Source organism: Acanthaster planci, linkage group LG09 (genome assembly GCF_054643075.1).
Source record: "Acanthaster planci isolate LZ-2023a linkage group LG09, COTS_SCS, whole genome shotgun sequence".
Classification (NCBI taxonomy): Eukaryota; Metazoa; Echinodermata; class Asteroidea; order Valvatida; family Acanthasteridae; genus Acanthaster; species Acanthaster planci.
In genome coordinates this window covers 891,405-908,790 of record NC_141785.1, presented here as the reverse complement: position 1 = coordinate 908,790, position 17,386 = coordinate 891,405, and the positions used below count along the sequence as shown (strand labels likewise).

Below are 17,386 nucleotides of genomic sequence, written 5' to 3'. Positions count from 1 at the left end.
AAAAATTGGGAAATTTGGTGTGTCCAATTGGACAAGTAAAGACCAAAGTTCGCGGCGGAATAACTGAGCCGTCCCATTGATGTTGAAGTACTTTTCCTGTTGATTGCTTTCCATTTTCTTTCTTTTTCTTGTTATTTTAGAAATAATTTTTTCCCAGAATTAGACGGCCGCACAAGTGCAAGAACGAAAAAGACGGACATATTTCAGGATCCATTTCTTTGGTTGATTGTAATTTCACTAATTCTGGTGTTTCTTTCAAACAGCACACTAGTGGGTAGAATAAAATTGTTTGAACAGCCATCTGTACCCCTATCCGGCAAGAGCATTTTGTTGTCGTTCGTACAATCTTAAAATAAAGGCCATCCTTGTAATAACTCTTCTATTTCTTTGTGCAGTCGGTCGTTAGCAGAGCAAGGCAGCTGCACGAAGGAAATGTCTCTTTTGTAAATGTTGTGGCTCTGAAAAGAGCCGTTTCATTGTGGCCTTGAGCGGCTATTTCTTGGATTGCTTGACAGACGACGTCTTGTTTTGGGCTGAGGATGTCTTGACAGCTGTCTTCTTGGCGAGCTTTGTCTTGTCTTGCTTGACGGTTTTCTGAGCTGGCTTGGAACGGGATTTCTGTGGTGGATGCTTGGTCGACTTGGGAGTTTTCTTGGCGGGCTTCTTGGGTGTTTTCTTGTGCACGGTCTTCTTGGTTGTCGCCAGCTTAGCTGTCTTGGCCTTTTCCTTCTTGGCTGTCTTGTCTTTCTTGGCTTTCTCTGCTCTCTTTTCCCGTTCCTTTCTGGCTTTCATCCTCTCCTTCTCCTTGGCAGCCTTGGCCTTCGCGACAGCCTTCTCCTTCGTCGTGTCAAGCTTGAACGCGCCGGCGGCCCCCTTGCCCTTGGTGCGGATAAGGTGGCCCTTGTCCACACCAGAGTTGAGAGCACTGCGGATGCTGCTGGCCTTCTTCTCGATTGCCACATCAAAGTTTTCTCGGAGATACTTCTTGATGGCTTGAGACGAAGTTCCGCCCTTGCCTCCGAGGCCTGCAATGGCCACCTTTATCATCTGAAGCAGAGACATAGCTTTTGGTTTTACTGCAGCAGAGGAAGCCATTTCTTAGGTCACTCTGATTTCTAACGACAGTCTGATAGACGGAGAAGAGGTAGACTAGTGATGGTTGACGCGAGCGCACCCGCTCTTTTCAATAAAATGTGCGGATACGCAGGCGCAGGAAGCCCATTCACGATGTCCATCCGACCGAGACACCGTCAGAGACGCGCCGTTGCCCTCATTTTGCGTTATTCTGTGTTTCATATTTCTGCCTCTTTAACTGCCATTTCCGTTCAGATGTATTTCATCATCTCCATTCTTTACCAAAGGCCTTATAGGTCATGTGGTTATTCCGCCTACAAAAGATAGTGCAGAATGAGTAACGTTCGTAAAGAGGTAGCTTGAGTTCAAGTCTGATATTTGCCGAAAATAGCTATTCCTCCCTCATTTAGCGTGAAATACGGCAAACACTATGCCAGCAAGAGAATGAGAGGAACATTTTGATAGGGAAATCCAAAAGCAAGATGAACGGGAATGAACATAGGGGAGAAAAATTGGGAAATTTGGTGTGTCCAATTGGACAAGTAAAGACCAAAGTTCGCGGCGGAATAACTGAGCCGTCCCATTGATGTTGAAGTACTTTTCCTGTTGATTGCTTTCCATTTTCTTTCTTTTTCGTGTTATTTTAGAAATAATTTTTTCCCAGAATTAGACGGCCGCACAAGTGCAAGAACGAAAAAGACGGACATATTTCAGGATCCATTTCTTTGGTTGATTGTAATTTCACTAATTCTGGTGTTTCTTTCAAACAGCACACTAGTGGGTAGAATAAAATTGTTTGAACAGCCATCTGTACCCCTATCCGGCAAGAGCATTTTGTTGTCGTTCGTACAATCTTAAAATAAAGGCCATCCTTGTAATAACTCTTCTATTTCTTTGTGCTGTCGGTCGTTAGCAGAGCAAGGCAGCTGCACGAAGGAAATGTCTCTTTTGTAAATGTTGTGGCTCTGAAAAGAGCCGTTTCATTGTGGCCTGGAGCGGCTATTTCTTGGATTGCTTGGCAGACGACGTCTTGTTTTTGGCTGAGGATGTCTTGACAGCTGTCTTCTTGGCGAGCTTTGTCTTGTCTTGCTTGACGGTTTTCTGAGCTGGCTTGGAACGGGATTTCTGTGGTGGATGCTTGGTCGACTTGGGAGTTTTCTTGGCGGGCTTCTTGGGTGTTTTCTTGTGCACGGTCTTCTTGGTCGTCGCCAGCTTAGCTGTCTTGGCCTTTTCCTTCTTGGCTGTCTTGTCTTTCTTGGCTTTCTCTGCTCTCTTTTCCCGTTCCTTTCTGGCTTTCATCCTCTCCTTCTCCTTGGCAGCCTTGGCCTTCGCGACAGCCTTCTCCTTCGTCGTGTCAAGCTTGAACGCGCCGGCGGCCCCCTTGCCCTTGGTGCGGATAAGGTGGCCCTTGTCCACACCAGAGTTGAGAGCATTGCGGATGCTGCTGGCCTTCTTCTCGATTGCCACATCAAAGTTTTCTCGGAGATACTTCTTGATGGCTTGAAGACCAAAGTTCGCGGCGGAATAACTGAGCCGTCCCATTGATGTTGAAGTACGTTTCCTGTTGATTGCTTTCCATTTTCTTTCTTTTTCTTGTTATTTTAGAAATAATTTTTTCCAAGAATTAGACGGCCGCACAAGTACAAGAACGAAAAAGACGTACATATTTCAGGATCCATTTCTTTGGTTGATTGCAATTTCACTAATTCTGGTGTTTCTTTCAAACAGCACACTAGTGGGTAGAATAAAATTGTTTGAACAGCCATCTGTACCCCTATCCGGCAAGAGCATTTTGTTGTCGTTCGTACAATCTTAAAATAAAGGCCATCCTTGTAATAACTCTTCTATTTCTTTGTGCAGTCGGTCGTTAGCAGAGCAAGGCAGCTGCAGGAAGGAAATGTCTCTTTTGTAAATGTTGTGGCTCTGAAAAGAGCCGTTTTATTGTGGCCTGGAGCGGCTATTTCTTGGATTGCTTGGCAGACGACGTCTTGTTTTGGGCTGAGGATGTCTTGACAGCTGTCTTCTTGGCGAGCTTTGTCTTGTCTTGCTTGACGGTTTTCTGAGCTGGCTTGGAACGGGATTTCTGTGGTGGATGCTTGGTCGACTTGGGAGTTTTCTTGGCGGGCTTCTTGGGTGTTTTCTTGTGCACGGTCTTCTTGGTCGAAAAGATATGGGCCGAAAATAGCTATTCCTACCTCATTTAGCGTGAAATACTGCAAACACTATGCCAACGAGAGAATGGGAGGAACATTTCTACAGGGAAATCCACACGGAAGAGGAACAGGAATGAACAGGGGAAACAAATTCGGAAATTTGGAGTCTCCAATTGGAGACTTTGGCTGATGTTTGGTGTCCCAATTGGAGACTCTGCCTGAAGCCTGAGAGACAGATGACAACATAAAGGAGCGCAGTGGAACCTGTACTTTCAGTGTGTTACACTTGACTCAAATGTTCTCTTACTTGCATAGATGATATGGAACTATTTGGTCACTAATATTCCAACATTTAATCATATACATGTATTCACTGAAGCCGAATCTACGGGTGAGGCACTGTAAACTGTACTTGTGTATTAAATGCTCCGTAACCGGTGTTACAAGAAAACTAGCTTCCCTAGTAACCGAAAGAGCACTCTGTTTTCCATTAGCTTTGGGGAAAACGACGATCTAGGGAATACAGAGTAAGGAGAGTTTTCAACATCTTGGTCAACAGTCAATGTAGGTCTGATAGGAAACTTTGTGCCAATTTGCCAAAGTATTAAAAATAGGAACTACACAGTTACATGTGAATTTATCAGGCAGTTTCGAATTTAAGATCTACTGACTACAGCCAAATTTATGAAACTTAATGCAATGACATATAAAGTCCAGTTAAGCTGTATTTTAATACCTAAGGTAAGTGACAGTGAAGCAGTATTTGGATACAGCTTGAAATTGGTGACCTACTGCTGTCAAATGTAGTGTGTTTAATTAGATAGTTAAACTGTATTTTAATACCTAAGGTAAGTGACAGTCAAGCAGTATTTGGATACAGCTTGAAATTGGTGACCTACTTCTGTCAAATGTAGTGTGTTTAATTGGATAGTCAAGTTTGAAAGTTGTGGTGCACACATAAGACTTGGAATGCAACTACTTAGGGTGTATTAAAAGCTTAAAAGTTTTTGGTGAATCTGTTAGTACTATGAAGAAATGCTGCTCGTTTACTTCCTACTCTCTGTCACTGAATATCAATGTAATATTATTTGGAGAAGCAGGAATGAATGTCACTTTATATAGCTATTGCTACAATCATATTCTCCTGAAGTTCCCAGTATACTGTCAGATGATTCCAATAGTAAGGATAGTGCTGATTCTCAATCAGAATCCTCATCAGTATCCTCACACAACACCACAGTTGAGTTCTTCTGGGCAGGCTCAACTGGTTGGCTTGCCTGTTGAGATGCTCCAAAGAACATAGACTTGAACTAAAAAGAAGGAAAGGCAAGAAAACAACAAAAAATGGATTGAAACATTCATGCAAATCCAAGGCTCCTAAAATGTCAGCTGTATCCACAAGACAATATTTTCTTTTCTGAAATGCATTCCAATTTGACTAGATATATTCATGGTGTATTTGTTGTTTTATCCAGGTGAAATGTACAGGGTGTATTGAAAATAAGCAAAGCAAAAATACTAAATAAAAAAATAAATAAAAAGTAAAAGGAGACCGGGATTTCAATGTGAATTGCTCAGTACATGTAACTAATGCACATTTACCAACCTTGGTAAAAGTTTTAAAGGTTGAAAGGAATGGATAGCATGTTGAAGGACACAGGTGCTTGGTTTGGACAGTTCATTTGGCTACAAAAAGTTTATTCAAAAGTGAGAATGTAATCAGAGATTGAAAACAAAGATGTTTAAACTAATCCAATTTGAATAAGCCTGGAAGCATGGAACAGAGACCACAACTTATTTTGAACAAAGCCAATTTTTCACACCACCTATCTGAACTCTCTGACATCTGACATGCACAACCCAAACACCATCTTGCTAGTATATGAATCAAATACCAAAACACTTAATCAGGTACCAGAAAAGGTGTTTTCAAGATGTATTTTTGCGTTGGGGAGATGTTAATCATACCCGCTGCTTCATTTGACTCGGACCGGCCAGCCGATCCCGGCAAGCTCGGGGGTGAGTGGTTAAGACATCTGCACTAGTAAGCAGGAGGTCGTGGGTTCGAGTCCCACCCGAGTAAGCTTGTGAGGTTTTTTCGCAAGCTCTCGAACAAGCACTGAGCATACAGTGCTTATTATATACGTTGGGTAAGGGCAAACCTGTGTAAAAAGGTGTATTGTTTTGGAAAACGTTCAACAGTTACAAAGCATTTCATCCCAAAATCTGTTGGCCTTAGGACACACTGTAAAATATAACTCATTTCAGTATTCAGAAAGCAAAACATGCCTTTAATATATACACTAGACCAATTTTCCTCGCATTTTAAGATATGTCACAAAATCTTTCAAGCTTTCAACCACTGCACTGCCACAGAGCATATTTGGCAGTACAAAATACACCCACAGCTAATTTTTCCAGCAACATCACATTCATACCCTGTTGTTTTTCAAGGAAGTACCACTTCAACTTATTTTTCATCAAATGCTTTAAGATCTGTATCTTACCGAACTGCCTTTTTTAAAAACAAAATTACATATGATAAATGTATAATTACTAATATGAAACTCTTGTATCATATGGCTCCAAAATGGTGGCATTAGTACGCTGCAAGCTGCACATGTTCACCCATTCTTAATAAACATACATGTACCACACGTTTGAATTTGCTTATCATGCTTTCACGATGATTGCCTTGAAGAGTGTGCATAATGACCTTAGATATGCACACCAAACTGTGCAGCACTTTAAGAATTGTGCACTGAGTACTACTGAATGCAACAAATTTATAGAGAAACAACTTTCACCACGTGCACTCAAAACACATCTACATGTGGCATAAAACCAATTTACTTATTGTATCATGATCAATAATCAAACAAAATGCAACACAGTTTTATATTGGTTAAACAATGAAATGAGGAGCCCTTTTCCCCCAGTGCACTCAAATACACAAGGATTTACACATTTTTTTTCTGAGCTATAAAAGGAAGGAATGCCATTCCCCCCCAAAAGGAATCAGAAGCAGCATAATATGAATAATAATCGGATCTGAAAAATTCATATTCATAAACAAAATAGGTACTTACATTTTTTGGTGTAAATTTTCATTCACAAAATTCCTAATGGTTGCAGCTCTGACATGGCTGGAAACTATTGGGAGAAAAGCTGTACATTTTAGTTAGTAGGTAACTGTACCTTTTTACTGGGAGGAGTTCCCGGCACGAAGTCTAAGTCCTCACTATCACTGACACTGGCTTTATCAACAGCCTGCTCCACGGAAGCCATATGTGTCTGTTGAGAATCATGACCATCTTCACCCACTTCACACTCTTCAAAATTAGCTAGTAGTGTCCGGTTTGGTCTGGGTACCTGAGTAGTTTCTTCACTGTCTGCTGGGTCAGATGAGAGTTCTGGGAAGAGTGCCGGTCTAGCCTGATGCTTATGTGCTTGGCGGATATGTGAATGCAATGGAATGACAGCACAACTGGAACTCCTTGATGATATCCTGTTGATGTTTCCCAGCTCAAACTCAGGCTCAGCATCTTCCATCCTGAGTGATTCTGTGAATGTGAAGTTTTGAAGCATTCTCAGAATAAGTTTTAGGTATATCTCACACGAAAAAGAAACCAGCCTGATATGATTAATGTTATTGTGAGTTTTCTGAAGTGAACCTTAAGATACGTGAATGCAAAGCCAATATCAAACCCAAAAGGAATGAAAAATAACAAAGAATATGAAGTTGATGCACAAAATATTCCAGGTTTATTCAGTTTATACATGATGATTAAGTAATAGAACAAACTTCTCCCCCATAGTTAGTATGGGACGAAGTCTACTAAAGAATACCTCCTTGGCCTTGGCCTTCGCGACAGCCTTCTCCTTCGTCGTGTCAAGCTTGAACGCGCCGGCGGCCCCCTTGCCCTTGGTGCGGATAAGGTGGCCCTTGTCCACACCAGAGTTGAGAGCATTGCGGATGCTGCTGGCCTTCTTCTCGATTGCCACATCAAAGTTTTCTCGGAGATACTTCTTGATGGCTTGAGACGAAGTTCCGCCCTTGCCTCCGAGGCCTGCAATGGCCACCTTTATCATCTGAAGCAGAGACATAGCTTTTGGTTTTACTGCAGCAGAGGAAGCCATTTCTTAGGTCACTCTGATTTCTAACGACAGTCTGATAGACGGAGAAGAGGTAGACTAGTGATGGGTGACGCGGGCGCACCGCTCTTTTCAATAAAATGTGCGGATACGCAGGCGCAGGAAGCCCATTCACGATGTCCATCCGACCGAGACACCGTCAGAGGCGCGCCGTTGCCCTCATTTTGCGTTATTCTGTGTTTCATATTTCTGCCTCTTTAACTGCCATTTCCGTTCAGATGTATTTCATCACCTGCATTCTTTACCAAAGGCCTTATAGGGTCATGTGGTTATTCCGCCTACAAAAGATAGTGCAGAATGAGTAACGTTCCGTAAAGAGGTAGCTTGAGTTCAAGTCTGATATTGGCCGAAAATAGCTATTCCTCCCTCATTTAGCGTGAAATACGGCAAACACTATGCCAACGAGAGAATGAGAGGAACATTTTGATAGGGAAATTAAAAAGCAAGATGAACGGCAATGAACATAGGGGAGAAAAATTGGGAAATTTGGTGTGTCCAATTGGACAAGTAAAGACCAAAGTTCGCGGCGGGAATAACTGAGCCGTCCCATTGATGTTGAAGTACTTTTCCTGTTGATTGCTTTCCATTTTTCTTTCTTTTTCTTGTTGTTTTTAGAAATAATTTGTTCCCAGAATTAGACGGCCGCACAAGTGCAAGAACGAAAAAGACGGACATATTTCAGGATCCATTTCTTTGGTTGATTGTAATTTCACTAATTCTGGTGTTTCTTTCAAACAGCACACTAGTGGGTTAGAATAAAATTGTTTTGAACAGCCATCTGGACCCCTATCCGGCAAGAGCATTTTGTTGTCGTTCGTACAATCTTAAAATAAAGGCCATCCTTGTAATAACTCTTCTATTTCTTTGTGCAGTCGGTCGTTAGCAGAGCAAGGCAGCTGCACGAAGGAAATGTCTCTTTTGTAAATGTTGTGGCTCTGAAAAGAGCCGTGTCATTGTGGCCTGGAGCGGCTATTTCTTGGATTGCTTGGCAGACGACGTCTTGTTTTTGGCTGAGGATGTCTTGACAGCTGTCTTCTTGGCGAGCTTTGTCTTGTCTTGCTTGACGGTTTTCTGAGGTGGCTTGGAACGGGATTTCTGTGGTGGATGCTTGGTCGACTTGGGAGTTTTCTTGGCGGGCTTCTTGGGTGTTTTCTTGTGCACGGTCTTCTTGGTCGTCGCCAGCTTAGATGTCTTGGCCTTTTCCTTCTTGGCTGTCTTGTCTTTCTTGGCTTTCTCTGCTCTCTTTTCCCGTTCCTTTCTGGCTTTCATCCTCTCCTTCTCCTTGGCAGCCTTGGCCTTCGCGACAGCCTTCTCCTTCGTCGTGTCAAGCTTGAACGCGCCGGCGGCCCCCTTGCCCTTGGTGCGGATAAGGTGGCCCTTGTCCACACCAGAGTTGAGAGCATTGCGGATGCTGCTGGCCTTCTTCTCGATTGCCACATCAAAGTTTTCTCGGAGATACTTCTTGATGGCTTGAGACGAAGTTCCGCCCTTGCCTCCGAGGGCCTGCAATGGCCACCTTTATCATCTGAAGCAGAGACATAGGCTTTTGGTTTTACTGCAGCAGAGGAAGCCATTTCTTAGGTCACTCTGATTTCTAACGACAGTCTGATAGACGGAGAAGAGGTAGACTAGTGATGGTTGACGCGAGCGCACCCGCTCTTTTCAATAAAATGTGCGGATACGCAGGCGCAGGAAGCCCATTCACGATGTCCATCCGACCGAGACACCGTCAGAGGCGCGCCGTTGCCCTCATTTTGCGTTATTCTGTGTTTCATATTTCTGCCTCTTTAACTGCCATTTCCGTTCAGATGTATTTCATCACCTGCATTCTTTACCAAAGGCCTTATAGGTCATGTGGTTATTCCGCCTACAAAAGATAGTGCAGAATGAGTAACGTTCCGTAAAGAGGTAGCTTGAGTTCAAGTCTGATATTGGCCGAAAATAGCTATTCCTCCCTCATTTAGCGTGAAATACGGCAAACACTATGCCAACGAGAGAATGAGAGGAACATTTTGATAGGGAAATTAAAAAGCAAGATGAACGGCAATGAACATAGGGAGAAAAATTGGGAAATTTGGTGTGTCCAATTGGACAAGTAAAGACCAAAGTTCGCGGCGGAATAACTGAGCCGTCCCATTGATGTTGAAGTACTTTTCCTGTTGATTGCTTTCCATTTTCTTTCTTTTTCTTGTTATTTTAGAAATAATTTTTTCCCAGAATTAGACGGCCGCACAAGTGCAAGAACGAAAAAGACGGACATATTTCAGGATCCATTTCTTTGGTTGATTGTAATTTCACTAATTCTGGTGTTTCTTTCAAACAGCACACTAGTGGGTAGAATAAAATTGTTTGAACAGCCATCTGTACCCCTATCCGGCAAGAGCATTTTGTTGTCGTTCGTACAATCTTAAAATAAAGGCCATCCTTGTAATAACTCTTCTATTTCTTTGTGCTGTGGGTCGTTAGCAGAGCAAGGCAGCTGCAGGAAGGAAATGTCTCTTTTGTAAATGTTGTGGCTCTGAAAAGAGCCGTTTCATTGTGGCCTGGAGCGGCTATTTCTTGGATTGCTTGGCAGACGACGTCTTGTTTTTGGCTGAGGATGTCTTGACAGCTGTCTTCTTGGCGAGCTTTGTCTTGTCTTGCTTGACGGTTTTCTGAGCTGGCTTGGAACGGGATTTCTGTGGTGGATGCTTGGTCGACTTGGGAGTTTTCTTGGCGGGCTTCTTGGGTGTTTTCTTGTGCACGGTCTTCTTGGTCGTCGCCAGCTTAGATGTCTTGGCCTTTTCCTTCTTGGCTGTCTTGTCTTTCTTGGCTTTCTCTGCTCTCTTTTCCCGTTCCTTTCTGGCTTTCATCCTCTCCTTCTCCTTGGCAGCCTTGGCCTTCGCGACAGCCTTCTCCTTCGTCGTGTCAAGCTTGAACGCGCCGGCGGCCCCCTTGCCCTTGGTGCGGATAAGGTGGCCCTTGTCCACACCAGAGTTGAGAGCATTGCGGATGCTGCTGGCCTTCTTCTCGATTGCCACATCAAAGTTTTCTCGGAGATACTTCTTGATGGCTTGAGACGAAGTTCCGCCCTTGCCTCCGAGGCCTGCAATGGCCACCTTTATCATCTGAAGCAGAGACATAGCTTTTGGTTTTACTGCAGCAGAGGAAGCCATTTCTTAGGTCACTCTGATTTCTAACGACAGTCTGATAGACGGAGAAGAGGTAGACTAGTGATGGTTGACGCGAGCGCACCCGCTCTTTTCAATAAAATGTGCGGATACGCAGGCGCAGGAAGCCCATTCACGATGTCCATCCGACCGAGACACCGTCAGAGGCGCGCCGTTGCCCTCATTTTGCGTTATTCTGTGTTTCATATTTCTGCCTCTTTAACTGCCATTTCCGTTCAGATGTATTTCATCACCTGCATTCTTTACCAAAGGCCTTATAGGTCATGTGGTTATTCCGCCTACAAAAGATAGTGCAGAATGAGTAACGTTCCGTAAAGAGGTAGCTTGAGTTCAAGTCTGATATTGGCCGAAAATAGCTATTCCTCCCTCATTTAGCGTGAAATACGGCAAACACTATGCCAACGAGAGAATGAGAGGAACATTTTGATAGGGAAATCCAAAAGCAAGATAAACAGGAATGAACATAGGGGAGAAAAATTGGGAAATTTGGTGTGTCCAATTGGACAAGTAAAGACCAAAGTTCGCGGCGGAATAACTGAGCCGTCCCATTGATGTTGAAGTACTTTTCCTGTTGATTGCTTTCCATTTTCTTTCTTTTTCTTGTTGTTTTAGAAATAATTTGTTCCCAGAATTAGACGGCCGCACAAGTGCAAGAACGAAAAAGACGGACATATTTCAGGATCCATTTCTTTGGTTGATTGTAATTTCACTAATTCTGGTGTTTCTTTCAAACAGCACACTAGTGGGTAGAATAAAATTGTTTGAACAGCCATCTGTACCCCTATCCGGCAAGAGCATTTTGTTGTCGTTCGTACAATCTTAAAATAAAGGCCATCCTTGTAATAACTCTTCTATTTCTTTGTGCAGTCAGTCGTTAGCAGAGCAAGGCAGCTGCACGAAGGAAATGTCTCTTTTGTAAATGTTGTGGCTCTGAAAAGAGCCGTTTCATTGTGGCCTGGAGCGGCTATTTCTTGGATTGCTTGGCAGACGACGTCTTGTTTTTGGCTGAGGATGTCTTGACAGCTGTCTTCTTGGCGAGCTTTGTCTTGTCTTGCTTGACGGTTTTCTGAGCTGGCTTGGAACGGGATTTCTGTGGTGGATGCTTGGTCGACTTGGGAGTTTTCTTGGCGGGCTTCTTGGGTGTTTTCTTGTGCACGGTCTTCTTGGTCGTCGCCAGCTTAGCTGTCTTGGCCTTTTCCTTCTTGGTTGTCTTGTCTTTCTCTGCTCTCTTTTCCCGTTCCTTTCTGGCTTTCATCCTCTCCTTCTCCTTGGCAGCCTTGGCCTTCGCGACAGCCTTCTCCTTCGTCGTGTCAAGCTTGAACGCGCCGGCGGCCCCCTTGCCCTTGGTGCGGATAAGGTGGCCCTTGTCCACACCAGAGTTGAGAGCATTGCGGATGCTGCTGGCCTTCTTCTCGATTGCCACATCAAAGTTTTCTCGGAGATACTTCTTGATGGCTTGAGACGAAGTTCCGCCCTTGCCTCCGAGGCCTGCAATGGCCACCTTTATCATCTGAAGCAGAGACATAGCTTTTGGTTTTACTGCAGCAGAGGAAGCCATTTCTTAGGTCACTCTGATTTCTAACGACAGTCTGATAGACGGAGAAGAGGTAGACTAGTGATGGTTGACGCGAGCGCACCCGCTCTTTTCAATAAAATGTGCGGATACGCAGGCGCAGGAAGCCCATTCACGATGTCCATCCGACCGAGACACCGTCAGAGGCGCGCCGTTGCCCTCATTTTGCGTTATTCTGTGTTTCATATTTCTGCCTCTTTAACTGCCATTTCCGTTCAGATGTATTTCATCACCTGCATTCTTTACCAAAGGCCTTATAGGTCATGTGGTTATTCCGCCTACAAAAGATAGTGCAGAATGAGTAACGTTCCGTAAAGAGGTAGCTTGAGTTCAAGTCTGATATTGGCCGAAAATAGCTATTCCTCCCTCATTTAGCGTGAAATACGGCAAACACTATGCCAACGAGAGAATGAGAGGAACATTTTGATAGGGAAATTAAAAAGCAAGATGAACGGCAATGAACATAGGGGAGAAAAATTGGGAAATTTGGTGTGTCCAATTGGACAAGTAAAGACCAAAGTTCGCGGCGGAATAACTGAGCCGTCCCATTGATGTTGAAGTACTTTTCCTGTTGATTGCTTTCCATTTTCTTTCTTTTTCTTGTTATTTTAGAAATAATTTTTTCCCAGAATTAGACGGCCGCACAAGTGCAAGAACGAAAAAGACGGACATATTTCAGGATCCATTTCTTTGGTTGATTGTAATTTCACTAATTCTGGTGTTTCTTTCAAACAGCACACTAGTGGGTAGAATAAAATTGTTTGAACAGCCATCTGTACCCCTATCCGGCAAGAGCATTTTGTTGTCGTTCGTACAATCTTAAAATAAAGGCCATCCTTGTAATAACTCTTCTATTTCTTTGTGCTGTGGGTCGTTAGCAGAGCAAGGCAGCTGCACGAAGGAAATGTCTCTTTTGTAAATGTTGTGGCTCTGAAAAGAGCCGTTTCATTGTGGCCTGGAGCGGCTATTTCTTGGATTGCTTGGCAGACGACGTCTTGTTTTTGGCTGAGGATGTCTTGACAGCTGTCTTCTTGGCGAGCTTTGTCTTGTCTTGCTTGACGGTTTTCTGAGGTGGCTTGGAACGGGATTTCTGTGGTGGATGCTTGGTCGACTTGGGAGTTTTCTTGGCGGGCTTCTTGGGTGTTTTCTTGTGCACGGTCTTCTTGGTCGTCGCCAGCTTAGATGTCTTGGCCTTTTCCTTCTTGGCTGTCTTGTCTTTCTTGGCTTTCTCTGCTCTCTTTTCCCGTTCCTTTCTGGCTTTCATCCTCTCCTTCTCCTTGGCAGACTTGGCCTTCGCGACAGCCTTCTCCTTCGTCGTGTCAAGCTTGAACGCGCCGGCGGCCCCCTTGCCCTTGGTGCGGATAAGGTGGCCCTTGTCCACACCAGAGTTGAGAGCATTGCGGATGCTGCTGGCCTTCTTCTCGATTGCCACATCAAAGTTTTCTCGGAGATACTTCTTGATGGCTTGAGACGAAGTTCCGCCCTTGCCTCCGAGGCCTGCAATGGCCACCTTTATCATCTGAAGCAGAGACATAGCTTTTGGTTTTACTGCAGCAGAGGAAGCCATTTCTTAGGTCACTCTGATTTCTAACGACAGTCTGATAGACGGAGAAGAGGTAGACTAGTGATGGTTGACGCGAGCGCACCCGCTCTTTTCAATAAAATGTGCGGATACGCAGGCGCAGGAAGCCCATTCACGATGTCCATCCGACCGAGACACCGTCAGAGGCGCGCCGTTGCCCTCATTTTGCGTTATTCTGTGTTTCATATTTCTGCCTCTTTAACTGCCATTTCCGTTCAGATGTATTTCATCACCTGCATTCTTTACCAAAGGCCTTATAGGTCATGTGGTTATTCCGCCTACAAAAGATAGTGCAGAATGAGTAACGTTCCGTAAAGAGGTAGCTTGAGTTCAAGTCTGATATTGGCCGAAAATAGCTATTCCTCCCTCATTTAGCGTGAAATACGGCAAACACTATGCCAACGAGAGAATGAGAGGAACATTTTGATAGGGAAATTAAAAAGCAAGATGAACGGCAATGAACATAGGGGAGAAAAATTGGGAAATTTGGTGTGTCCAATTGGACAAGTAAAGACCAAAGTTCGCGGCGGAATAACTGAGCCGTCCCATTGATGTTGAAGTACTTTTCCTGTTGATTGCTTTCCATTTTCTTTCTTTTTCTTGTTGTTTTAGAAATAATTTGTTCCCAGAATTAGACGGCCGCACAAGTGCAAGAACGAAAAAGACGGACATATTTCAGGATCCATTTCTTTGGTTGATTGTAATTTCACTAATTCTGGTGTTTCTTTCAAACAGCACACTAGTGGGTAGAATAAAATTGTTTGAACAGCCATCTGTACCCCTATCCGGCAAGAGCATTTTGTTGTCGTTCGTACAATCTTAAAATAAAGGCCATCCTTGTAATAACTCTTCTATTTCTTTGTGCAGTCAGTCGTTAGCAGAGCAAGGCAGCTGCACGAAGGAAATGTCTCTTTTGTAAATGTTGTGGCTCTGAAAAGAGCCGTTTCATTGTGGCCTGGAGCGGCTATTTCTTGGATTGCTTGGCAGACGACGTCTTGTTTTTGGCTGAGGATGTCTTGACAGCTGTCTTCTTGGCGAGCTTTGTCTTGTCTTGCTTGACGGTTTTCTGAGCTGGCTTGGAAAGGGATTTCTGTGGTGGATGCTTGGTCGACTTGGGAGTTTTCTTGGCGGGCTTCTTGGGTGTTTTCTTGTGCACGGTCTTCTTGGTCGTCGCCAGTTTAGCTGTCTTGGCCTTTTCCTTCTTGGTTGTCTTGTCTTTCTCTGCTCTCTTTTCCCGTTCCTTTCTGGCTTTCATCCTCTCCTTCTCCTTGGCAGCCTTGGCCTTCGCGACAGCCTTCTCCTTCGTCGTGTCAAGCTTGAACGCGCCGGCGGCCCCCTTGCCCTTGGTGCGGATAAGGTGGCCCTTGTCCACACCAGAGTTGAGAGCATTGCGGATGCTGCTGGCCTTCTTCTCGATTGCCACATCAAAGTTTTCTCGGAGATACTTCTTGATGGCTTGAGACGAAGTTCCGCCCTTGCCTCCGAGGCCTGCAATGGCCACCTTTATCATCTGAAGCAGAGACATAGCTTTTGGTTTTACTGCAGCAGAGGAAGCCATTTCTTAGGTCACTCTGATTTCTAACGACAGTCTGATAGACGGAGAAGAGGTAGACTAGTGATGGTTGACGCGAGCGCACCCGCTCTTTTCAATAAAATGTGCGGATACGCAGGCGCAGGAAGCCCATTCACGATGTCCATCCGACCGAGACACCGTCAGAGGCGCGCCGTTGCCCTCATTTTGCGTTATTCTGTGTTTCATATTTCTGCCTCTTTAACTGCCATTTCCGTTCAGATGTATTTCATCACCTGCATTCTTTACCAAAGGCCTTGTAGGTCATGTGGTTATTCCGCCTACAAAAGATAGTGCAGAATGAGTAACGTTCCGTAAAGAGGTAGCTTGAGTTCAAGTCTGATATTGGCCGAAAATAGCTATTCCTCCCTCATTTAGCGTGAAATACGGCAAACACTATGCCAACGAGAGAATGAGAGGAACATTTTGATAGGGAAATCCAAAAGCAAGATGAACGGCAATGAACATAGGGGAGAAAAATTGGGAAATTTGGTGTGTCCAATTGGACAAGTAAAGACCAAAGTTCGCGGCGGAATAACTGAGCCGTCCCATTTATGTTGAAGTACGTTTCCTGTTGATTGCTTTCCATTTTCTTTCTTTTTCTTGTTATTTTAGAAATAATTTGTTCCCAGAATTAGACGGCCGCACAAGTGCAAGAACGAAAAAGACGGACATATTTCAGGATCCATTTCTTTGGTTGATTGTAATTTCACTAATTCTGGTGTTTCTTTCAAACAGCACACTAGTGGGTAGAATAAAATTGTTTGAACAGCCATCTGTACCCCTATCCGGCAAGAGCATTTTGTTGTCGTTCGTACAATCTTAAAATAAAGGCCATCCTTGTAATAACTCTTCTATTTCTTTGTGCAGTCGGTCGTTAGCAGAGCAAGGCAGCTGCACGAAGGAAATGTCTCTTTTGTAAATGTTGTGGCTCTGAAAAGAGCCGTTTCATTGTGGCCTTGAGCGGCTATTTCTTGGATTGCTTGACAGACGACGTCTTGTTTTGGGCTGAGGATGTCTTGACAGCTGTCTTCTTGGCGAGCTTTGTCTTGTCTTGCTTGACGGTTTTCTGAGCTGGCTTGGAACGGGATTTCTGTGGTGGATGCTTGGTCGACTTGGGAGTTTTCTTGGCGGGCTTCTTGGGTGTTTTCTTGTGCACGGTCTTCTTGGTTGTCGCCAGCTTAGCTGTCTTGGCCTTTTCCTTCTTGGCTGTCTTGTCTTTCTTGGCTTTCTCTGCTCTCTTTTCCCGTTCCTTTCTGGCTTTCATCCTCTCCTTCTCCTTGGCAGCCTTGGCCTTCGCGACAGCCTTCTCCTTCGTCGTGTCAAGCTTGAACGCGCCGGCGGCCCCCTTGCCCTTGGTGCGGATAAGGTGGCCCTTGTCCACACCAGAGTTGAGAGCACTGCGGATGCTGCTGGCCTTCTTCTCGATTGCCACATCAAAGTTTTCTCGGAGATACTTCTTGATGGCTTGAGACGAAGTTCCGCCCTTGCCTCCGAGGCCTGCAATGGCCACCTTTATCATCTGAAGCAGAGACATAGCTTTTGGTTTTACTGCAGCAGAGGAAGCCATTTCTTAGGTCACTCTGATTTCTAACGACAGTCTGATAGACGGAGAAGAGGTAGACTAGTGATGGTTGACGCGAGCGCACCCGCTCTTTTCAATAAAATGTGCGGATACGCAGGCGCAGGAAGCCCATTCACGATGTCCATCCGACCGAGACACCGTCAGAGACGCGCCGTTGCCCTCATTTTGCGTTATTCTGTGTTTCATATTTCTGCCTCTTTAACTGCCATTTCCGTTCAGATGTATTTCATCATCTCCATTCTTTACCAAAGGCCTTATAGGTCATGTGGTTATTCCGCCTACAAAAGATAGTGCAGAATGAGTAACGTTCGTAAAGAGGTAGCTTGAGTTCAAGTCTGATATTTGCCGAAAATAGCTATTCCTCCCTCATTTAGCGTGAAATACGGCAAACACTATGCCAGCAAGAGAATGAGAGGAACATTTTGATAGGGAAATCCAAAAGCAAGATGAACGGCAATGAACATAGGGGAGAAAAATTGGGAAATTTGGTGTGTCCAATTGGACAAGTAAAGACCAAAGTTCGC

General features: G+C 44.4%; 1 protein-coding gene across 1 annotated transcript; it reads right to left on the bottom strand.

Annotated features, from left to right (window-relative positions):
- Positions 1-3,497: 3,497 nt before the first annotated feature.
- LOC147797993 (uncharacterized) lies at positions 3,498-6,809 on the bottom strand. The gene is made up of 2 exons (XM_087141626.1): positions 6,426-6,809; positions 3,498-4,537 (listed from the first exon to the last, which is right to left on the bottom strand). Exons 1-2 carry the CDS (start codon positions 6,777-6,779, stop codon positions 4,427-4,429), a joined length of 465 nt encoding a protein of 154 aa, XP_086997752.1. The 5' UTR covers positions 6,780-6,809; the 3' UTR covers positions 3,498-4,426.
- Between the last annotated feature and the right edge of the window lie 10,577 nt (positions 6,810-17,386).

Bases quoted from the DNA above. Each gene is read 5' to 3' on its own strand.
- LOC147797993 (XM_087141626.1), bottom strand. From the start codon at position 6,779: ATGGAAGATGCTGAGCCTGAGTTTGAGCTGGGAAACATCAACAGGATA. The intron at 4,538-6,425 runs GTACAGTTACCT...CCTTCTTTTTAG, and splicing joins GAACTCCTCCCAGTAAAAAG to TTCAAGTCTATGTTCTTTGG.